Here is a 25,322-nt window from a genome sequence, read left to right as displayed (position 1 = left end):
TGTGCCTGATAAAGTCATTGGAAATGAACCAGAGCCGCTTCCATTGATCTGTTTTTCAATTTTCTGTTGTTTGCTGGAAGAGCCCTGATTTTACTTTGCCCAAAGTAAGTCATTCGAGTAATCAGCAAATCCAGTGGAACTCCTAAGTCACTGCCTCTCAGGCATGCTGTTGATTCAGAATCTTCCAGCTTGTCATAGGATTGCCTCCTACCCAGAGACCTGCTCTCATTTGTGCCAAGGAACTCAGTGATTAAACAAATGCCTACAGAGGGGCTTCTGAGATCTATTGGGGGCTGGCAGTGTCCTGGTCACTGTATGGGCCCAAGAGGAGGTGGTAGTGCCTGAGGTTGTGGCTCCAGGGGTCTGCGTCCAGGGAGAGCTCTTAGCTGACTGCCAGGCACCTATGTGATATCGGCTCCCTTGTTCAGCCATCTTCTGAACTCTTGTCTCCACTCCCAGATGTGAAGATGAAGTAAAATAACCTCCTTGAAGGTGCATTAGAGATTTGTATAACCTGTCCCAAGTCTAATGATTGAGAAATTCACCACTTACAGGGGGAAAAATATCTTCATGGTTAATGAATGGAGGAGTCAATAAACTTTTCCCATGAAGGGTACATAGTAAAGACTTTTATGTTCTTCTGGCCACAGGGTTTCCATTCTGGTTTCAATCCAGAGAGTGAAAGCCATAGACAATATGTAGATCAAGGAGCATCTGTGTCTTCATTGATGGACACATTTGAATTTTATACAATGTTCACATGACATAAGCAGTGAATTCTTCATTTTCCCTTTAGTTCCTCTGAACATTTAAAGGCAATTATTAGCTTATGGGTCATCCAAAATAGGTAACAGACCAGATATGGCCCTTAAATTATAATTTGACCTTGAACAAGTTTACAGATGGGACTTTTCCTCTAGTAGCAATATTATCAATAATGTTTGAGCTTTTTACTCTGTTACAGTTTGAGTATAAAGTCTCCTCCTACCTGCCTCCTGCCCTCTGAGTGTGACCATGTAGAAGGCTTGGTTAGCAGCTGGAGTTGGTGAGAGGTGACAGGCCCATAAAGGCTCTGCCTTTATCAATGGAGCAATCCCTTGATGGATTCATAATATGGTGGCATTAAAAGGAGGTAGAGCCTAGGTAGAGAAATTGGGTCACAGAGGGTGAACTCTAAAATGATATACTTGATATTCCCTGATTTAGATTCTGGATAATTTCATAATTATTCTCTTCATTTTCACATTAAAATTATAAAAAAGCACAAAGAATAACCTAAGTCCCTCTGTACACATGATCCAAATTTAATACAAATGGACGTGCTGTCCTTTTGGTTACAGAGGGCATCCAACATACCACTGAACTCAGTATTGTTTATCTCAGGCCCATTTCCCTTCCATGGATTTTTCGAGAATAAGTGTTGAGACTTTTACTACTTAGTGATAATGTAGGTACTGCCTTGCATTTTAAAAATGCATAATATGATTGTTTGACACCTTTCACTCTCTTTCTCTCTCTATATATACATACATTTATATATATATATATATATATATATTTAACTTGAGGCCTATCTTTTGGGTCCAGGTACTTGTAATAGTACTTAGCATTCTGTCAAGATATGAATCTAGGGGCTGGGGATATAGCCTAGTGGCAAGAGTGCCTGCCTCGGATACACGAGGCCCTAGGTTCGATTCCCCAGCACCACATATACAGAAAATGGCCAGAAGCGGCGCTGTGGCTCAAGCGGCAGAGTGCTAGCCTTGAGCGGGAAGAAGCCAGGGACAGTGCTCAGGCCCTGAGTCCAAGGCCCAGGACTGGCCAAAAAAAAAAAAAAAAAAAAAAAAAAGATATGAATCTACACAATTTATTTATCTATTCTCCTACCAATAGGGGTTACCTAGGTTGTTTCTATCTATCTTCATGCAATTAGAAACCGTGGTTTCTATCTAGCTTTACATGATTAAAAACAGTGTTTGTCATATCTTTGTACATGCCCCTAGCTAAATACATGGAAGAAGTTTTCTTAGCAATGTGCTCAGAAGAGCCACAGCTGGGTCAGAGGAATAAGCTTTGTGACCAGTAGTGTCCTGCGAATATGCACCAAAACTAATGTAATAATTCTTGCATTGATTTCTGGTTGTTTTACTTCTTGGCTATCTTTGCAGTTAGAGTACAAGGCTTACCTTAAGTCTACATGACTTGAGTTGCATCTATTCACTATCCCACACTGTTTTTTTTTTTTTTTTTTTTTGTGTGTGTGTGTGTGTGTGTGTGTGTGTGTGTGTGTGTAACTGATGTTCAGCAGATATACAGTGAGAGAATTGTGTACTACTGAATGGGACACACATTAAGTGAGACCAGGCGCTGGCTTTTCCACCTTTTCTGGTTCATTGTTTGTTTGTTTGTTTTTCCCCACTGGATTTGACTCAAAAGAAGTGAAATGAAATATGTGGCAGTGGCATAGGGAAAAGTAGATGTCCCTTTCCATCTCTTCCTTTAGAGCTTTTCTGATAACCACATCTTTTCTCCTCTTTTAAACCCAACCACACACATCCATCTTCCCCTCAGTTTCATCTACTAAGTTCTCTTTCATCACTCAGTGCCTGACTTTTACTGGCTTATAGACAGCATTTTTTGACTTAAAAATTTATTGTAAAGGTGATTTACAGAAGGGTTACAGTTCCATGAGTCAAGTAATGAGTCCATTTCCTTTTGAACAGTGTCACTCCCTCCCTCATTCTCTCCAAGTTATTCCCCTTCCCCAAAGTTTCCAACATAGTGTCTACTGGGTTTCACTGCTGAATTGGTTCACCCTTTGTCCCACCATATCTGTGTTTCCCCTTTCCCTCCACAAATCAGATAAACTTATGTATAAGACAAAGGGTACAGAAATCATAAACTGCGATAGAAGGGATATCCCCTTCCCTAAAAAAAAAAAAAAAGAAAGAAAGAAAGAAGAAAAGAAAAAAGAGAGAGAACCCCAAACAGTACAATAAAAATTCTCTTGCACTTAACAGACTTTGAATTTTCAAATCCATTTGAAGGTCTTAGTTTTGAGAAAAGAATCAAGGTTGTTTAGGCAGAAGGAATTTCTTTACATTCATTTTATAAATTGCTTTTCTTTCTTTTCTCCTTCAATTGTAAGACTTTTTTACACTCTTCCTTCATATTCTTTTCCTTCCTCATCTCCTCACATCTGTTTTCAAGCCTTTTAATCCCACCCTCCTCCCACCATCTCACTGGTCATTGTATCATGCAGCAAACACAGACTTCACTTGCACAATTCATGCTGTTGAACCCCTGCCTGTTTCTATTAAGATCTAGTTCATGTCTCACTTTTGCTCAATGCAATTTCCCTTGTAGCTGCTGACCTCCTTTGCCGCTAATCCCATCTATGCCCTAATGGGAAAACAATCAGGACGCCTGGACACACACCAATAGCCACTGATGTGGCTTGAATTTTTGGAGACCAGAAACTACTATTTGATGATTGCTGTCCTTCCCAGAACACTGTTCCTTCTGCTTTGATTTGCAATTCACCATCAGTAGCTTCTTCCATGGAGGCAGAGAGGGAGGGAGGTCTCCAGGGGAGGAAGAAGCAAAAGGAGGCATGGAGAGCCAGGCTTTTCACAGATAACTGAAAACTGAGCTCCTATAGGAATATTTAATACAGTCCACATTTTTCTACTGTTCTGTAACATGAATTATTTTTTTTAATTTGATAAGTTGTCCTGGTAGACAACTATAAGGTAGGCATTGATCTAAGACTTCTAGAAACTGGCTGATGCATAAAGAAAATAGTCCAGGCCTCTACTGGGAGGTAGTTGATATTCTAAAAACTTTCCATCTGTTGCAGATGCAATGATTAGTTTGTATGGGGTTTATTTCAGGTCTACTGTTTATGATATCTGTTCTATTATCCTGTTCTGAAATTTTGTCATGGTAGTGGTGGTAACACACGTGTGCACACACACACACACACAAGCATAGAGAGAGAGAGAGAGAGAGAGAGAAGGATAGCACAGATAGAGATTTAGATACTGTGTTAGGCCTCAGGGTGCCTCTAACCTCTGAAAATTTTAGCACTGGCTGTTGTTTCTGATTATTGCTTGTCTCCTAGTATGAGAAATACTGTCAATGGATAGAAGGGGACATCAGATACTCAGTCTTTTATTTTCTAATCTATAGATTTTTTTTATAGTTTGCAAATGTTTTTCTAATGAGAATGCATTCTCTTTGTCATGAGCGAGTGGAAAAGCATTCACTAAGCACACCCACAAAAAATCTTCCTCCAGATAAGAACAATGCAGGATCTACACTTATGCTGGTATTGTGCAGAGCATACTTCTACCTTTGGACTTGTGATCTAGAGGAAGGAAGACTCTTAGCTACCCACCATCACTTCCTAGTACTAGCGCTAACCAATGTGCTGAGTGGCTTAATACGCCATTTCAGATAACTATCCCGCTGGAAGCCAATAAGAGATAAGAATGGAAAATGGACAAATCTTCCTCGTAAAATAAAAATTCAGGAAATTGCTAGATAGTGGCTTCTGATGAAGCCGTGCTCTAAATAATTTCTTCAAGGTCATCCGGTTAATTTATGCTGCAGTTGTAAGTTATTGTGTATTTTAAAAATTAATGAAAGATTTAATTATAGCAGGGTTGCCTGTGACCTTTTGTGAAATGACTTCATCATAAATCTGCAGGCGTTTCAGAACTGTTTTCCAGGTTTCTAATAATTTGCTCTCAAATTAATGACATCCAGCCACTGAAAGGCGTCAAGGCTGGGTAAAAGGATTGAGTTGGGATTTGTGGTTTCCTAGCAATGGCTAATTCTGAGTCGTGGACGGAGGTGGCGAGAAGATGGTGTGTGACTCACTAGAATCCACAGCAGGTTTAACTATTTACTTAGAGGAATGAGAAATAAATCCAGTGTGTCAATAGGGAGAAATTGCATTGCATGTAGCCAGCTTTGGGCACTGCAGAGCAGATGATGTTTGGCACATTTATCTATATGCAAATGTGGGGTAAAATTTAGACCAATGAGAGGAGTCCTGTTCTTTGATGGTACCCACAGAGGTTTCTTTATTTGATAACTAGGATCCTCCACCTTGCTGGCTACCTGTAAGGCTAAATTTAAATTCTATCACCCTCGTGACGCTGACATTCACCTATGTCAAAGACTCAGAGACAACGGCTAAGCTGTTTCTGGGGAAGCTGACTTTATTTCTCCAGAGACCAGAATTCCATAATTTTCTATGTGATTCTCATGATTCCCATGATGCAACAGAGTTAGGAGAAAGGCTGTGCAAAGAACTGCCACACCTCAGCTCATCCAAGCATATCCCTTGTCTTCCTAGAAACAATAGCAGGCAGCTGTGACCCTTAGTTGCAGGTAGATGGAAAGTTCAAAATACCCATTTAGACACAAGAGCCTTGGAGGAAATGGAGTACAACCTGGGAAGGAGAGATCGACTGAAGCCCATCAAAGTTAACAGCAGGTCCCGATCACTTCTCTCATCTGCATTCCTCAAGGAAGCAAAACTCATAGTGTCACAGTCACTCACTGCAAGCTGAAAGCATCTCCTGTGAAAAGGAAAACAAGAAAGGAGTTTCTAGAGACTTGGGTGTTAGTTGTATTCTTCTTTTATCTTGGCCTTAGTTTGTCCTGCTAGTATATGAAGGAATTAGGCCAGAGATTCTCCCCAAATGACCTTTTTAGCACTCAGACTTTTTGATCCTGTTTGTTCTTTACCATGCCTTCAGGATTTCTAACTGGAAACCAAGCCTGTTTGTTCTTTCTCATGCCTTCAGGATTTCTAACTGGAAACCAAGCCCGTAAGACTGTTATAGCTCAGGGTAAAGTACTCAATTCTCCACACAGTACATGCTTTAGACTTTGAGACAAATAGGATCATCACTGGAACTTTCTAGTTACAACCTCTTTGCAGATTTCTTCTTTTATTCTTTCTCCAACTGTGCTTTTAGGTTTATATATGCCACAGCATTTCTGCCTTTTGTGCAAACAGCCTATTCAGAGCTGAAGGAAAGAGGCCATCCCAGTGCCAAACCGTGTGGTCAAATGATTGCTATTGAGTTGCCAAGCACTTAGAAAGGAAGTTTGAGCCTTGCTGGAAGACCAGTGCACTAGAACAATCATCACATTGCATGAATGTGACATCCAGTTCCATTATTTGCCTCACTGCATCATCTTACCAGGTGAAATTATTGAGTTTCTTTGAGCCTCAGATTCCTCACCTGTTAAGTAGGAATGGCAAATTAAATATAATTCATGCAGAGTGGTGAGCATTCTTCCTGCTACTGGCATTTTTAGTTATTTATTATTGTCATTTGACTTGTATGTAGAGGAGATCACTAGCTAGCCACAAAATTCTCTGGCAACCAATAAATAAATACTCATAATTATGTTCCACTATAGAACAATGCTAATTGCTTGAAAGCATCAATTTATTTATACCAATAAATATAGTAAGTACTGCATACTGTATATTTCAACTTCAGAGCAGCGCTAGAAGATAATGTTACTGTTTTTGAACACGAGGAAACTGAGGTCTAATATATGCGAAGAATTCTCCACAGTTCACATCGTAACCTGTCTTAACATCTCTGTACTGAGCTACTTCATTCTGTTGCCACTTAGACATTAATGAATGAAAAGTGCTTATGATGTGTGCACCTTACATGAGCTGCACACTTCCAAGAGTTTAAAATCTATCAAAGGAATAAGGCACTTGTATTCACATGCTATGAAGTCTGACTCATATTAAATATGCCAAAGGTCATATCTAAAATACAGATATAAAGCTACAGAAGTTTAGAGAGGGAACATTTTTCTTAAGGAATGAAAGAGAGGAAGATAAAAGATCATAGAAAATATAGCAAAAAATTATTACTAGGATTAAAATAAAATCCATCAAGAAGACAGAATAACTTTAAAATCTGTATAATTCTATGATTATAACATACAAGAGCTTGCAAAAATACAAGGGTGAATGGAATATTTACGATCATAGGGAAATTGCAATTAATAGACTCTACTGAGAAAATAATAATTTGAGTCAAAAAATTAGCATGAAATTGGATATGAACCACCGTACAAACTTAATTTAGCCAGCTTAATTTAGCTTACACCTGTGATCCTAACTACTCAGGAGGCTGAGATCTGAGGATCATGGCCTGAAACCAGCCAGAGCAGGAAAGCCCATGAGACGCTTATCTCCAATTAACCACCAGAAAACTGGAATTGGCACTGTGGCTCAAAATGGTAGATGGCTAGCCTTGAGCAAAAGAGATCAAGGACAGCACCTAGACCAGGAATTCAAGTCCTATGATCAACAACAACAACAAAAATAACAAAAACTTAAAGGGCCTATAGAGAACACTCTATTCAAGAAATAAGGAGTGCAAATTATGTTCAAACATCTAATAAGATTAAACCTCCTCTGGGATGCTTATGCAAAGTCTAAACTACTTTCAAAAAGCTAATATCATTGATACTATGTTCTCTATGGACATTGCAAATCAACAAGACATTTAAAATAAAATGATGATAAGGAAAATAAAGAAAAACCTCATATGTATGCAAAGAAAATAATAAGTCATTTAGGAGCAGTTTTGTTTCTTAACAAAGAAATCAAAGTAACCACTGAAAGAATCAGATGTTAAAAGTTTTCCTCCTTTCCCTTCTCCCCAATACTGCCCGTTACAGTTGGCTAAAACAAGAAATGTGGAAAGCTATTCCTTTCAGAGGAAAAAACGAAGTCATGCTTCTGTTAGTAGAACAAAATAGAACTCTGTTTGAGCTAAAGGTAGAGAGAGAGAGAAAAAAAAAAAAACAATGTGCAAAGGCCAATACAAGGAAGTTCACGTTCCAAGTTCTTTGCATGATATTTATTGCTAGATCACATAATTCAAAAAGGGGAAGAAGGTGCTTGGAGGGTGTTCTCCACAAATATTGAAACTGTGGAAAGGAACAGGACCAGTGACTACTACTATTACTACATTATTGTTGTTGTTGTTGTTGGATAGATGGGAGTTTCAAAAGCAGTTGGTGATGGTACAGAATAGGTGAAAAAGCAACAAAAGGATTGGCAGTGAGTATCGAGGTAGAGAGAGACAGGGACAACGACAGGAAGAGAGACAGAAACAGAGACAGGGAGAGAGTGGAGGACTGAGTCTCTGCTAGTACAGAGGTTCCTTGCCTGATGATGGGTATTGTAGTTGATGCAATCACAAAAGGAGCAAAGTCAAGAAGAGTTGATAGATTCAACCTTGATCTTACTCTGTTTCTGATCATGTTTTTCAGACAGACTTAAAGAGAAATAGGAATTGGTGAGTGGAGGGGGTCACAATGCAGAAAAAGTAAGGAAGGGAAACAGGGGAAGTCTTGTTTACAACTTCCTGACGTGATGTGATCCTAGTTGAGCTCAATGAAAAGTACCCTCAGAAGTAAGTCTGAAGTGAACCCTACCTCTTGAACTCCCAAGCAACTACTCGATAATGACTCCTTGTGCTTACCTTCTTTGAAAGATCATATTCATCCACTCACTTCTGAAACTCACTTATCTTTTATAACTATCCATAAAAGCTATTGTAAGTGGAATTTCTTTTAAAATCAAATACCTATGCAAGAGAAACAGGTGGCCCAGAGCTTTTCTCCTGTAGGGTGGTAAACATCTTTTTTTTGATCCTACTTCTCTAATTACATTTAGTGTGGCATTGTTTCTATCTAAATTATAGCAATTACATACCCAGATCCCATTCGAAATCATTTAATTAATGAGTAGCTAACCCTGTGTGTGGATGGAATTCTAATGAAGTCTTTTATTTTCAAGAGCCACCTACATCCCTCAAATTAATCACTTTCTTCCTGGAAAGGCTTACTCAGGACTGGATGGTAGAAAGTAAAGGTGTATTATTTAACATCCTGGGAAATGGCATTTGTCTTGACTACCTTAGCACAGTCCAGGATGACCTGGGACAGTGTGGCTATTCCCCCTCCCCACCAGAAGTTGGATCCTTTTAAGTCTCAAAGGGCACCCACCATAGCCATGTTCTCTTAGGTGTTATAGCAATTTGGAAAGAAAAAATAGTGAATGTTTTTTTTCAATTAAATCTATCAACTAACCCAGACCTGTATTTATTGAGCATCTTTTATTGAAAGAAGTGCACACAGAGAGAATGATGCATGACTGTAGTAGAGAAAACCCTTGCATGCAGGGTCACCAGGAAATAATTTGTCCATCTAGAGGTAGACACAGGACTTGAACGTCTCAGAAGATGTCTTGGAGCTTTTCTCTGCATCCCAGCATCTTAAGCGTCATGCCATTGATTTAAAGGACATGGGGCTGGGGATATAGCCTAGTGGCAAGAGTGCCTGCCTAGGTTCGATTCCCCAGCACCACATATACAGAAAACGGCCAGAAGCGGCGCTGTGGCTCAAGTGGCAGAATGCTAGCCTTGAGCGGGAAGAAGCCAGGGACAGTGCTCAGGCCCTGAGTCCAAGGCCCAGGACTGGCAAAATAAATAAATAAATAAATAAATAAATAAATAAAATAAAGGACATTACATTCTTAAGGGAAGTGATTCATTCAAGTTGTCCAGCTAATTTGTGGCAAAGGAGGATGAGGAAAAACCAGATCTTCTAATTTCTGTACTTAGTTCTACCTTTATGCTGAAAGTTAAACAACGATGTAGGAGTACAGGTCCATTTGTGACCAGAGTAATGGTAGTGGTATGCACGTTTAGAAAGGGAATGCTTTTCTTTAAAAAACTCCAACAGAATCTTAGGTTCATAGAGTCCAAGAAGATGAATCTGTAGTGCAGGCATACACTCATATGAAAAACCCGTATAACTAGGTAAAAAGAAAAAAGTTACAAACAGAAATAATAAATTTTAATTGATTTTTGCCCTGAAAATCCATACAGTGAAAAATGGCTTAGAGAATTCATTTATTTTATTTCTCTGGTTACAAGTAACTTCCTCAGGGAAAGCAAAAGGCAGGTTCAAATTCCCAGGCAGCTATCTATATTTATGTAGAAATTGCCCACTTTCTCCAAAGCTCAGTAGCAAGATACCACATCCTGGAACAACAGCACACACACACACACAGACACAGATACACACACAGATACACACACACACACACACACACACACACACACACACACGGCCCCTATGTTTTGAGTTAATATGTACTTTGAAAATGGAATTTTCATGTCAGAACTACTATTTGAGTCAAAGCCTTTGATAAGAGAGTAGTTGGGTAATTTGTGATGATTCCAGCTATGAGAACTGAATGATAAAGGCAATGAACATTTTTTGTGCCTACAGGAATTTAAAAAATTTTAGTTTGCTTTTTATTATAGCCTAAAGGTTTGATTCTATTGCTGATTATGCTTCATGAAGGAAGCAAAAGTAGTTTATGTTTATCATGGCAAGGATGTAGAACTGTTGTTGTCTGTATCTGGATTAACTAGGAATCCATTTCTCTTTGCCAAAGACTTGAGAACTAAACCTCACTCTCTGGAATCCTTTCGTTCACTCTTTTGGCACTCTGTTATCATTAGTCATTTTTTATCACATAACCACTGGTGAGACAAATTGTTCCTTACAGGATACAAGGACTATAAACTAGGGATGTTTCTAACTGAGTAACAACATTTTGATCAAAGATATAAGAAAACTAAGAATTTGTGGATAGGTGGTCTAGAGTGGCAGTGCTCAGCTTTGGCCTGGAGGCAGCAGCATCTTTTAGGACCCGAGAGAAGTACAAACACTTAGGCATCCTAAATGAACTAATAAAAAATCTTCAAGTATGACAATCTATGATTAACAAACCCTTGTAGACAACCTCTGATGAAAGGGCCTCTTGAGCTTTTGAAGTGAGCATAATATTGCCAAAAAAAATCAGATTTTCTTAAATAATTAGCATCTAGTTTAGCAATCATTCTATTCTCTCCTCCTTGTTTATTTTTATTTTTTGGGTCAGAGACTCACTAGGTAACCCAAAATGACCTTGAACTCAGTACATATTACAGGCCAGTCTTGAACTTGAAATCATCTTGTTTCAGACTTTCAGTTTCTAGGACTCCAGGCATGTAGCAGTGAGCCATGTGCATTCCACCCTTTGATATTTCCATGCCTCCGGTTTCTCTATTCTCATCTCTTAGCTTTTCTTATTTAATTGACACATGAGCCACTTTGTCTTCCCCCATTCCCAAAGACAGTACACGACAGCGGGGTATGCTGTACTTAGTTGGAAGTGGTTTCCTTTGTATTAGAGAAATATTTCCAGTGATGGAAAATTGTATCTGATAAATAGATGTAATTTTTCTTTTAAATTACTTATGAGACGCATTCCTGGCTAAATTTTTTCCCAGTTCAGGATTATGTGTACCTTTTCACTGAGAAACATGGATTCCAATGATGATCTTCGTGATTTCTGTGTTGAATTCTGACATCCCCAGATCTTCTTGCAAATTTTCACATCTGTTCTGCCTGTGTTTATATAAAAAAAGAAAGAGAAATGGTTGAATATGAACTAGTTCTTATTTTATCTCCTGCTTGTTTCACTCCTGCTTATATTCATCTTGGATTTCATTTCTTCAGCTTCCATAGCTATAGCCAGATGAGCAGTGAATGCAGGTGATCCTGAGAAAGTGTGAGAAGCTGAGTCCATGCAGAAATGTCAGAGACACTAGCACATCATGGGACATATGCACAAAGACTGAGGTCTTCCTAGAAGTGACAATGGTCAGAAGGAGGAGAAATGAGTGTTCATATGTGTTTAAGTTGGAAAGATGTTCAGTGGTTTTACTCAGTGATCTTCATCAAAGGCCACTGGGGAAACTAAGGAAGCTCATGATCCTCACAGTGTTTAAGTGATTATAATTTTGCATTGGACACATGAAACTAACCTGTTAGGAAAGTAAACTGGTGTCTTCACAAGTGAAAGTATTAGTGTATCAATTGACAGTTTGAGGAAAGACCTGGGAAACACAATAATGAAATTCAGGATAGAAGCCCCAAAATAGATAGATAGATAGATAGATAGATAGATAGATAGATAGATAGATAGATAGATAGATAGATAAAAAGAATGTATGTGCCAAGATTTTAAAAGAGAAGAATCTGAACTAGTCTACAAGTTTGGACTCATCCCCTATTCTTGTATTTAGTCTTGCAAAATGAACACCCTTAGCTTTGACACAGACATCCCAGAATTGGGAAAACTGATAACTTGGAAGAGATCATTAAAGGCTCTGTTAGACCATGTACATGGATGATCATTGCATCTCACTTACTGTCAGCTTTGGGGAGTGATCCAGCCTCAGCTCAGAGTTTTGTGCTTAGTTGACTCTATAGCACCTCTTGCCCTCTAGCAAACTTTGTCTGATAGAACATCTCCCCCTCCCCAACTCCTTGGCTCTTATTTCTTTTGTTTCTTCCTAAGGTGTGTTCAGGTTACTCAACTCTAGGTCATATATGACCTCTTAGACTGAGAGATGAAGACTGCCATTGAATCATACTGTCATCTGTATTAGTCTCCTGTGACTGCTATCCAAATTACCACAAATTGGGCATCTTAAAAGAACACAGTGTTTTTTGTTTTCTTTTTTTTCTTTTTTTTTTTTTTTTTTTTTTGGCCAGTCCTGGGCCTTGGACTCAGGGCCTGAGCACTGTCCCTGGCTTCTTCCCGCTCAAGGCTAGCACTCTGCCACTTGAGCCACAGTGCCCCTTCTGGCCGTTTTCTGTATATGTGGTGCTGGGGAATTGAACCTAGGGCCTCGTGTATCCGAGGCAGGCACTCTTGCCACTAGGCTATATCCCCAGCCCTCTTTTTGTGTTTTTTTTCCTTCTCTCTCACACAGTTCTCGAAGCCAGAGGCTCTACTTCTTCCGAATTTTTAGGCAAGAATTTATTCTCTACTACTTTTTCTGATGACTCTGCATATTTCTTAGTCTGTGAAAATACAACTCCATATTCAACTTTTGTCTTCACAATGTCTTTTCAGTGAGAACCTTTCCTGTTTGCATCTCTGACCAGAATACTTGTCCTTGGATTTAGTCCATCTTGGTAATTCAGGATTACCTTATCTTGATATTCTCATTTACTTACATCCGGAAATATTATTTTTACCCAAATAAGGTCACATTCTAAGCTTCATGGAATACCATTCAACGTATGATAACATCTTTTTGTTAATGGTGATTGTGGTACTTGAACTCAGGACCTGGGCACTGTCTGACCTTTTTTGCTCAAGGCCAGCACTTTCCCACTTTGAACCACAGCTCCACTTCTGATTGTCTGGTAGTTAATTGAAGAGTCTCACAGACTTTCCTGCCTGAGCTGGCTTAGAACTGTGATCCTCAGATCTCAGCTTCCTGAGTAGCTACAATTACAGACATGAGCCACCAGTACCCCCTCCAACTAACTATAGCATCTTAATCACTCTTTCTTAATGACCTATAAATTTTGAGAAATATGAATCATTTGAGGTAATATGATAAAAGAAGGGATATATCTATAGGCAAATATATGTTTCAATGAATTCATAGTTCTGTTTAAAATTTCAAAAGGTTCAGAATCTACTACCACCACAAGGCCTAAATGGGAACTGTGGATTGAGCACGTAGTCTATGTTTTTCTTGAGGACTTTTCTTGAATGGTAAAATAAAAAATTAATCGCAATTCTTCTTTGTGATCTGACTAGTGTAGAATAGCCCAGGATTATTGCCTCTTTTGATCAAGATAACATACATTATTCTGTGAGCTCCTGTTAAGATCATTTTGTGAATTTCAGGTCTCTCTGAAGTATTCAGTTATATTAATCACATTGCATATGAACCTCCTTAAGCTGCTATTATTTCCTTTAACATGAACTATTCCAAGTCTGCTTTATTTTTTAAAAAAATCTAGTACTTATGTCATTACCAAAGGAAGGATTTGACATTTCTTCCTCTTATATCATATCTTATTATATTCAGCCTATCTCTTTAGACTGCCAAGTCCTTATTAGGTCTTCATTCTTTAGTAAAGCATATTGAGTCTTAGTTCCAGTTTGTGTCATAGTAAGTTCAATCTCCCTTGATAAGCATTATTTTCATGACTTCAAGTCATTCATAACAGAGATAAAGACAAAAGGCAGCAGAAACTTGCAGCTAACTATTCACATCTCCCTCTGGTTGATTTTAATACTTTAATTAGGTACTCTTCAGCCACATAATTTCATGAGCACCTGGATCCTGTTATTTTTCTTCCAAGTGGCTGTAGCAGACTCCATCATCCTCCTTGCTGTCATTCACAAAAATCATGTGCCACATATTTTCCTCACGTGTCTGCTTAATAAATTATGTCTAGAGATTAACGGGTTTGATCTAGCATGGTGCATTTTGTGATTCATAAGGTAGGTACTCTATTTGGAAAGGCAAAAGTAGTTGAGTCTTACATCCTGCTACTCAGACGACTGGAATTCGGGAAGGCTTGCTAGAGAGAGTGACATTTTGAATGTGGAGATTTTAGAGGTTGGACAGGGAGGGAAGGGGACCTTTGTCAACGTCTTCTCCTCTGGCCTGTTTTCAGTGATGGGCTTATCAATTTAACTCCCCTTTCTCCAAACAACTAGGATTTATGAGAGGAGGAAACTATTGTGTTCACGATTGACGATAGATTGAATGGGAACTCAAGCATTTCAGAACTAAAAGATGGAAATATCTTCCTGCATGACTTTTCCAGTAGTGCACTGAATTCAGAAACCATTGGCTCTAGCAAGAGTGCTAGAAAATGGAGAAAATCTAGGAGAGAAAGAGAGAGAGAGAGAGAGAGAGAGAGAGAGAGAGAGAAGTTCATTCTGCTCTATGGTGGCAGCCACATACATGGAATGTTGTAGGCTATATACTTCTACCACTCAGTTCTAAAATATGACTCACATCAAGACCCTGTAGTTTTTTATGTTAATTTTTTTCTTTTTTATTCTTTATTGTCAAAGTGAAGTACAGAGGGGTTACAGTTTCATATGTAAGGCAGTGAGTACATTTCTTATTCTTGTTACCTTCTCCCTCATTTTCCCCCTCCTCCCCCTCCCCATTTCCCTCTTCCCCACCCTTATGAGTTGTACAGTTGGTTTACACCAAATGGTTTTGTAAGTATTGCTTTTGGAATGGTTTGTCTTTTTATCTTTTGTCTCTTGATTTTGAAGACCCTATAGTTTTAATGAAGATAGACCCACCTATCTGTCCCTTACAATATGTTTGATCTCATTTTAGATAAGGCTTTAAGTTTTTAATGAATGTATCTGAACTTTTATAGTTGGTTCTGCAATTGTATTTTTGTCATGTGCTCTACAGAAACAATCCAATTTCTTTCCTCATTTCGCAATTTATGTTGGTCCCCATGTTGCTCCGAAGTATCTTCCCCTTTCAGATAGTCACATGATGAGCTTTAGTCTTTTGTTTCTCACCAAAGAATATTTGAACTTTGGCACAGGAGAATCCAAGGCTGGTATTATGATTAAATCTTTCTGAAACCAACAGCATCCAATTCTGTGAATGACTTCAGTTGTTTTAAGATCCCAGCCTGATTTGTCTCTCCTTTACATCACCATGATGGATGTCTTGTATTGTAATTGCAAGGCATACCTCCTGAGTAGAGTATAGATTATCAGCCCTTTTTTTCTATTTTTCTAGAAATGATTGATCATTCATATTTATAGGGCTATCAATTGCTGAGCTTTGAAAAGGTCATTATTGATTACCCAAGTCTCATAGAGGGTTTACTTCTTTACTATACATAAATATGAATTCCTTTTATGACACTGCTGTGATTTTTCAGGGATTGAGGAGGGAGAGCAGGTGGCATTCATGTGAATTAGGTGGTAGGAATTTTAAGTAAAACAGATGAAGTCATAGCCTATCCCATTCTCCTCCTAACAACCACTTTCCACTTTTTATTTATCTGCCACTTTACAATGAGGAAACCCTTCCTGTCCATGGGCATAGATAGAACACCAGTGTTTGCATTAAGGAAAAATGAGGAGTCTGCGATATGAACAATGGTTTTATCTGAGTGGTAGATTTTGGATTCTTGTGAATGTCTTTCTTTTTCTCTGATTCCTCTATCTAAAACACTTCTTATAAATCACACATGTAGCTTTTCTAATGAAGAAAAAAAAAGCTTAAATGAAAACCCACTTTGAACAACATGCCAAGTGGCATGAGGCTAGTTTCTTCTCACTCTGGAAGAAGAGGAAAAGTCCAGGCTACATTGAAAGCTTTCACCTTGATCTTGTGATGCCTTGCTGACTGACAATGGCTCTCCTCTGCTTCCTTTCCCACCCTCCCCCTAAACACTTAGAGTTTTTGGCCACTTCAGCCTGCGCTCTGAGTGGCAGTTGGTGAAAGTGGATTACAAGTCTATCTTCAGCCGGCGCTGCACCAAGGATGACTATCAGACCTGGCACCTGCTCAATCAGGTACTCCCCATGGCAGGGAAGGCTGGCTTCTAGGAGGAGGTTCTGGGTTCAGTGTTCTCTGGACCTTTGGGTGGGATGAAGGTAGTGGGCCATCTGAGGATGTTCATATGGATTTGGGGAAAGGGGTTGGGTGCACCCAGCCCAGCTAGGTTAGATGGTATGTAGGGATCATTTGGGTTCTTTGTACTCACTGAGGTCACTGAGCTTCCCAGAGGAGAAGGAATGCTCAAAACACAACTTTTCGATTCATCTGCATATAACTGTGCAGCACACAGCTAGGAAGCCTATACTGGCTTGCCTGTCTACTCTACTACTGTAGAGAGTGAGAGCATGTCTCACACCAGCCTGATATCAGAGCACTCTGGAGAATCAGGAAGAGGACTGCTAAGAAAGAGGGGAGGGCGGGGTCATCTATCAAGGATGAGTATCTGGTCTTAGGTGGCAGAGACAGAATTCTGGATTTTCTAAACACTCCAGTCCTTGTCATTTGTATCAGCTTCTCTTTTTCTTTTTCCTTGAGTATGATTTAGGACTTTGTTATGATTATGTGATACAGAAAAGGAATGTTTGGGGTCAAATTTAATGTTACTGTCAAGATGATAGGGGGTGGGGGGAGCCAGAAATGGTTCTTTCCTGTAGACTTGCTGGTGTATCTACTTGGGCAATGCCATTGTGTGTGTGGCTGCGTGGAGTGTTTGTGTTGTCCAGAGGTGGAAAAGAGCACGACATATCAGCATGTGTCAGGGTACATGGAAGGGTGGCTGACCCTCAGCCAGTTTCCTATCATGCTTTCTATGTGGTGGCAAAAGAGTCATATTTCCGTTCTTAGAAGTTCTGGGTGGTTTTAAAAAAGGAAACTGCTAGATGATAAATTACCATAGATATATTAGATATATTACTGGCTGTGCAATAAATATTGTGTAATTGCTCTGCTACATATATTCTATATTTACATGACAGTGTTGAATAAAATCATTTTACATATCTATAAAAAATAAAATAAAAATAAACAGATGGAAAAGCCAATGCCTTTTATTAACAAGCTAGTTTATCACACGTCCTGAGTGTTTTTCTATGTCTCACACTTTGTACTTTCTCTCTAAGGGAGAACCTTGTGTCATGGGAGAGAGGAAAATATTCAAGAAACGCAAGCCAGGAGCTCAGTGTGCCCTGGGCCGAGACTATTCCGGCTCGGTAGTCTCAGAACCCTGTGTCTGTGCTGACTGGGACTTTGAGTGGTGAGTCCTTTGGCATTTTATAACCAATTTCAAACAGATGTTTACCTGTTGGTAGGATTGGAGTTTGGATGGAGTTAGCAAATGATACAGAGATAAAGGATGAGATAGCTGGCCTGGTTTGGGGAAACATTTAGAACAATCTGCATCATTGAAAGGAGGAGAAAATGAAGGATTTCCACAAGGATAATCACTGCACCATCAGAGCAGTCCTTCCCAAGAAGGCTTCTTCTCACTCATCAGTGTTGGACAGTACTGGAAGAATTGAATTGGGCACTGACGAAGCTCAGGGAGCCAACCCCAGATTCGGCCTCTGGTTTTCCTTGGAGCTGAATCCCAGCAGTACAAACAAATAGGTTTAAAACTATTATTCCAGACCTACAGCCTCCTTCCCTCCTTCTGTCCATTCTCATTTCATCCATCTGGTGGAGATTTGTCCCAGAAGCCATCTCTTTCTACAAGGCAGGTAACCGATAACTGCAAGACAGGGGTGCCTATCTTCCCTTTATCCTCAGCGTGTTCCCTGGAAAGCTTGGCTTAAGTGAGAGTCATTAAAATGGGTTCAGCTGAGTGCAATTTCAAGTTCAGTCACAGGAAACTTTCTGGGGGCATTTTTGGCCCTTTGGGAATGAAGAACAAACATGTTACAGTTGGGAAAATACCTTTTTTTTGTGGTACTGATTTGAACTTGAGCTTTTGTGATTGGTAAGTAGGTGCTATCCCACTAGAGCCACACCCCCAGCCCTTTTTGTTTGTTTTATTTATTTTTGGATATTTTTATTCAGGGATGGCCTCGGACCATGATCCTCTTTACCTTTGCTTCCCACATAGCTATACCACCAAGTACAGCCCAGGGAAATATTTCTTATTATGTTACAAAATAGTCATAGCAATGTGTAAAGTAGTCCACTTAGAAGTATGGCTTTTGATGTATTGATAGTCATACTCAATATCCAGAACATAAATATCAGGGATGCCTTGGGCCCTGTTGTAGATTGACCTTATTTAGGCACACTGCCTTTGAGAGTGTCAGACTACAGGTTCTTCTGTGTCTTTCTGATCTATGGCAAACTGTCATCCATTGTAAGAAGCCCTCATAAGTGAATAGAAATAAGACCTGTAGTATAAATATTTTTATTTTAGTAATTCAGTAACATTTACTAGTTTGGATAAAAATCCCATTGCTGATATCCACAGTATTTATTCTGGGAAATTTTCATGGACTCTGTGACTTCATCTTCTCAGCTGCAAAATAAAAATACATAACACGTACCTCATTGGGTCCTTGGGAGAAATAAGTGAATTAATAAATGAGTCTAGACCATTAATATAGATAAAACGTTTATCCTAATAGTGTACAAGCTACACATGCAACATATGGTAGCTGCTGTGTGAATTTTGTACCCCAGGGTTAACTAGTCCCCATAGGATTTCTGGCAAATAAACCAGAGCTTCAAATAAGCACTGTCTACAAAGTAGTACCTTTGGGTGTTATCCGTTTGTCTTAATGCTGGTGGCATTGCTTAAAGGATTTCTGAGCCCTTCTTTGGGGTTGGCTGTCAGAACCCACCTCTAAGGGTAAAGCAGGATCCTTGCCAAGCCTTGTAGTAATCACATCTGTAGCTGAAGCTGGACCCAGGATCTTGCAAGGTCAAAATCCTTACTATTGCTATTTGAATGGAGAGAACATGAGCAATTCCATGACTGGAAGAGAAATAGTTGGGATCCAGGGTGCAGGTTTAGTTAAATCTCATGTTCTCTTTTCTATATTATCTCAAGGAATCAAACAAGTCTTATTTGAGATTCACTTTATGTTTCAGAAGGAATAGAGTGTCCACATTTAGTTACTATAAAATTAAAACTCATCTCCAAATGACTGAGGTTTACTGCTACAGATGGAGTTTAATATAGAATGTTTCATTAACTCTAAATAACTCCAAAATGAAGCAGTTTTGACTTTTGGTATTCTAATAAATACATAGTCTCCAGGAAGACATTGTAATTTTTTTGCTATAAGATATTGTCTATTTACATTTCTATAGTCAATCACACCTGATATTAAGAAGGAAGTAGGAGAAGCTCTCAAGTCAGATGCCAGGTCAACACGAAGGAAAGGGTTGATGCTATTTAGTGGTTGTACATCATCAGAAAACACCCCTCTCACCATAGTCTAAATGTATTGTTACACCATTTTTGAATGTGGGAGAAATTCATTTCCCCCCCCATTTTACTAGCATCAATTACTTCTAAAAGTGGGTTACATTTGACATATGTCTGTCTGTGTGCACTTGCTTTGATCAGACACACCCCTTTGTCCCAGAATCCACACCTCTCCCCAAAATGATGTCAATAAGCTCCAACATTCTATTTTTATACAAGTACATAAATATTTTTTTACCTTATTCACCTTCCTTCATGTTCCCCCTTTGCCTTGCCCCTTTTAATCAAGTTTTACATTCTCATCATTCATTTATTAAAGGTATATTAATTGTCCAAAGGGGTTTCACCATGGTGTTTCATACATGCACAGGCAGCACTTCAGTCAGATCCAGTATTTATGATTTCTGGAATTTCTTGGTTATTTGCCAGTGCTTGAGGGGGCTGAAAATGGGTCTTCTTTGTCTTTAAGTCAGTTTCCATAAGCATAGGTACTAGTTTTAAGTGTGTGTGTGTGTGTGTGTGTGTGTGTGTGTGTGTGTGTGTTTATAGAATATGATTTGACTTTATACCTTAAGTACCAATGCCAAAAAGCAATGCGTGGCAATAGTTTCATCGCCCTATGTGTCCATCTCATGGTCTTCCTACCAGGAAGTATTATTAACTAAGGAATCTGAAGGGCCCAGCACAGCCAGCACAAGTGATTACCATGCACATTCCATTAAGTGGCTTCTTCACGCTAAATCAGGGCATGCTCAGTTGATTGGTCTAGGCAAAGTTTAAGACTCAGAGACAGCAGAAAGAGGATATAACCCAGTTTAATAGTTTAGGATGGGAGACGGCTAAGGCAGATTGAGCCATCCTCATTTTGATGGAAGTGTTGAAGGCTACAACCTAGATTGCCAAAGGGGAATTACTTTCCGCCTATGTCCTTACTGTGCTTAAAGGGAGGGCTTCATAGATTCACACAAGCATTTATCTGTCAAACGCAATTTCCTTTCACCACTTCTACCAGAGTGGGTATTGATAATAAGTGGGAGCACCACATAAATATTGATGCTTCACCAGAGTCAGAATCTCACAAATCCCCTGCTGTAAGCTTACTGTGGAGAGCTATTCCATAGCATCTGTCCTCGTGAGCAGGTGAGGAACAAATTCTCACTGAGAATTGAGATTGTTAGAGACAAGCAGGTGGTACAAAAGGGAGAATGAAGGGTTTGCTTTAAAGTTATGTGAGCGATTTCTAAGGGAGAATATCCTACTGGGAGATCCAAATACAAATATCCAGTGAGTACATATGAAATGGTCTTCATCTTTTCTTCATTCACCCAACCACACTCCACGATAATGTTCCTTGGAGTTTATTGTTTATTAGATGTTGCACCAGTTCTTTTGACATGAATGATCTTACCTACTCTTCTGTACCAAGTTATGGAGGAATCATTTGTTATTACAAGCAATATATTGATAGCAGAAATGGAGACACAGATTGGATAATTGGATAATATTCCTACCAGATCCACAGAATATGGTTATCAATATGGTTATCAAGCAGAGAACAGATGGGAAGGCTTTGAGGGTACCACAAACATCAATTTAGCTCTACCCCAAACCCAGTTAATCTCTAGTATTATGCATGTGGATCGCATGGAAGCATATATAATTTTTTACATAGTGGGCAAGCTAAAGTTTAAACAAGACAGTAAGCAGTTTACTGAGAAGAGTTATTGAGCTAAAAGAAGGCACAACAGGATAATAAAGAATATAATTAAATGCTGAAATTTATGGCCCTGAGCTACAGTGTTCATTCTTGTAATCACAAGTCACATGTGGTTATTTGAAATAAAATTTGAATACAATTTCTTAGTTTCACTGGCTAATGATTACCATAATGGACAGCACAGACAAAACATTTAAACTGTAGGGAGTTCTATTGGACAATACTAGTTTTACTGACATGCTGGAGATGGTCAGAGACTATTGGACAAAGAGAACATGCAATAATGGAAGGCTTCCTTTAAGAGGTAGTGGTGGAACTGTACAGTCTTGTTGCTGATTAATGGAAAACTGCAGCCTTTCAGAGAAATGAATCAGGTACTAACATAGTTGATAAATGAGAAAGTTGTTGGTGAGTAAAGGGATAAGAGATATGGAGAGAGTAGGATAAAATTGGAAGAAATGTTTGAATGCTTGTTGGGTTTTCCAAACCATTTCTGTAATGTCTTGGTTATAATTGGCTGGGATGTTTTTTTTTCTCTGTGACTATAAGGTTTATGCCTTAGGATGACAGATGATAATGATGATGATGATGACATTAATTATTCATCCATCGCTGTTATCGCTGCATCTGTTTGTGAGTGCTCACACTGTGCTTGGCAAGACCTTCCTGATTCCAAGTCAGTATGTTACCTGGCCTCCTTTGATGGGACAGGGGCACCTGTAGAACAGTACCAGGGGACAGAAGAGTGGAACTAGTGGTCCAGGAGGCTCTGATAGGGGTAGGATGTTATTGGACAGGGACAGTGCCCAAAGCCTTTCTGGAAGACATCATGATGATTCCATAGTTGGCTAAGAATTTTCCCTGGTGGCTAGAAAGATGTCCTTGTGATTGTACTGATACAGAACAGCATTCCTTCCTGATTAGTTAGCATTCCCATCTGCCTCTGTCAGCGGTGTGCAAACTTGGGTGATTCGTTTGGCCTCTTTGGGCTTTCTGTTTTCATTCCAACTGAAGAAACTGAACCAACGATGGACCAATGTCCCTTTCTATACTGACATGCAGTTTTGTTTTGTTTTATTCACTTCTTGAATTGCCATGGCTCTTCCTTCTTAAAATTCATTTTCCTTGGTTGGGGTTTGGAAGATGTACACACGGACTCCTGAAAACAAACAAATTTTCTCTCAAACTTTTAGAAGTTTAGATTTTATTACCTAGGAAGCCACAGAGGTGACTTATTATCTGGAAGAACACTGCTGCTGTGTTTGCAGAATCTGTCAGCACACTTCCCTGAGGCAAATCAAACTTTCTGTTGCTTCATGTCTGAACCTCCCAGTTCTCCAGAACATATTCCCCCCATCCCCCCCCCCCCCCAGAAGCTGGAGCAGCAGCTGGGAGCTGCTTGTTGTCCCGAATCATGCAGACTCCTGAGCAGAGAAAAAGGCTGGGCAGTCTGAGAAATTTTTATATAAATTTAGAAATTAATGAAGAAATCCACAGCTTGGGGGCAGCCAGGTTCTATTAATGTTGTTAAATATTAACGAGGTACTTTTGCTCTTTGGAGCAAAGCAGCATGCTTGATGCACCCTTTTTAAATTGCTGCATCATCGCAAACAGGTAGCAGAGCTGAACAGAACTAGTGAAGAGTGCTATAGTTTGCACGGAGCAATAGAACAGTTCCCTCCTTCACAAGGCTACAAAAAGGATCATCCTACCTTCACAGATTACCAGTAGTTCCCAGGTTCAGTAGGACTGGTCAACAGGTTCATCTCACAAAGCAGGAGGGGGAATTCTGTTGATGTAGTGCAGACACACCACAGCCCAATGAACGCTTAGAAATAAGATATTCAGTGGAGAGCTAGTAAATATTTAACTACCATCTCCCTTGGAATAAACAAATATTGATCCCTGTATCTATTCCCACAATGACAAATTTCAAGCTATCAACACGGTACCAATGCAAAACTGGTAAGAGATAGGTACTAGCCTACCTCTTATAATATATTATGTTATTAATAACATATAACTTAATATATAGTATATAATATGTAATATATAACAATTATATTATTAATATATTATATATGTAATATATACCATATAATACATAGTTATACAATTAATACTTTATATAATATGCTATATAAGATTATATGTTATATAAGATTATAAATTGCTCCCACCATTTAGACCCATAGAGGTAAATAGCCTCAAGAGCAGAGATAATGTAGCAACATAATTTATATTTAACATGGTGCGTATTATACAGAGTAATATTGTATTTAATACTATACATTATTTATTAACCTAATCATAATAAAATCCAAGAAAAAGGATACAGTGCTTCAAGCTCAGGGCATAACATAAAGGAATGGTTTGCTGAGAGTGTTCATTTATGGATATGTTTGAGAAAAATATGGCAGATAGTGTACAGGAACTTCTTTATCAGTTGATGTCTATGACTGCAAGGTTGCTGAGCTTCCCTTACTATATGAATTATTCCACTCTTTAGTTGCATTTGGGATATGTTGTATCTCCTTCAAAGTCTGAAGATCAATCAAGGGCAGAGCTTGTTATACTTATTTTATAGGTCAGAGGCAATATTGAATAACAATAACATGGAAATATATTTGCATTCCTATCTCCCTTCAATTTCTATCCTAGACACACACATATAAAATGTGCCTGTGTTTTCACTGGGCTTTCACAAAATCATGGCTTTAAAAATTTGGGAACCTAGAAATAAAGCGGGGCTGGGTACAGAGGAAGTAGTGACCCATGGCATTTTGTGTCTTTAATGCTCAATGGATCAATATTCAAATATCCAGATTGTGCTGCCTGGTCTGTGGCCATCAGAAAATCCTTAGATGCTGAACTTGGAAGCATGAAATCCCCTGTGAAGAAGAGGCCCCCTTAGTGACCTCAGGCTGGTTACAGGAGTGATAATCCCTTTTCCTCACTTTATTACTCTTCTTCTCTTTTGACATTTACACACCTGGGAACTTTATGAAAGTCTAAGAAGCTGGGAAACGCCCTCTGGCCTTCAGAAGGGGCCTAGGGGCCTTCCTCTCCAGTAAGGCCTTCTCTTTTCCTCTTTGCACATGGGAGGAAAGCAGATAATTATAATCTTCTCCTTTTGTTATGGATGATATTTTACAGAACCAGTGAAAAGAGCTACACTTTAATTCATTTTAGGGAAATATGGACTTCATTCTATTTGATCAGGAATAGTTCAACTGTGTACACATATGCAAATATATGTATATTCTTTTGTTTGAAAGAGGGTGAATTTGAAGAGAAAATGAAGATAAAAATCTATGAAGTCAATTTTGGAATGACATGTCTTTAATCATAACCTAGAAATGTATCCTGACCTTTAAAACCATCTTCTCAGTTGCCATCTATTTATTTAATTTATTCTACTGTGACCCAAACAAAATATGTTTATAAATTTATGACACCCTCACATCAACCCCCACGCCATTTTATGCATCATACTTTTTCTAATCTTGAATTTCTGGTTCATAACCCACCATTTTTCTTTCATGACTGTACTCCAAATGACTTCAACTTATTTTTAAATCTAAATTTACACTCCTTTCAAATTCTGAGTATTTGTTCACACCGGGGCAATTAAAATAATGTGTTATGACTTGCTAAATTGATAGTGATAGTACATACATATGTTTGTGTGTGTCTATGGGCATTTTAGTGT

At 38.9% G+C, this 25,322-nt stretch overlaps 1 protein-coding gene across 1 annotated transcript in view; it reads left to right on the top strand.

The window, feature by feature from the left end:
• Positions 1-25,322, top strand: part of Sorcs3 (sortilin related VPS10 domain containing receptor 3) — a 557,764-nt gene that overhangs the window by 493,454 nt on the left and 38,988 nt on the right. Inside the window, exons 15-16 of the mRNA XM_048338300.1 lie at positions 16,381-16,498; positions 17,603-17,736. Coding sequence (XP_048194257.1) covers positions 16,381-16,498; positions 17,603-17,736 — 252 coding nt within the window. The remainder of the gene's footprint in view (positions 1-16,380; positions 16,499-17,602; positions 17,737-25,322) is intronic.

Source organism: Perognathus longimembris, chromosome 2, assembly GCF_023159225.1.
Source record: "Perognathus longimembris pacificus isolate PPM17 chromosome 2, ASM2315922v1, whole genome shotgun sequence".
Taxonomy (NCBI): domain Eukaryota; kingdom Metazoa; phylum Chordata; class Mammalia; order Rodentia; family Heteromyidae; genus Perognathus; species Perognathus longimembris.
The sequence above is the reverse complement of the archived record's forward strand: the minus strand, read 5'-3'. Positions and strand labels throughout refer to the sequence as shown.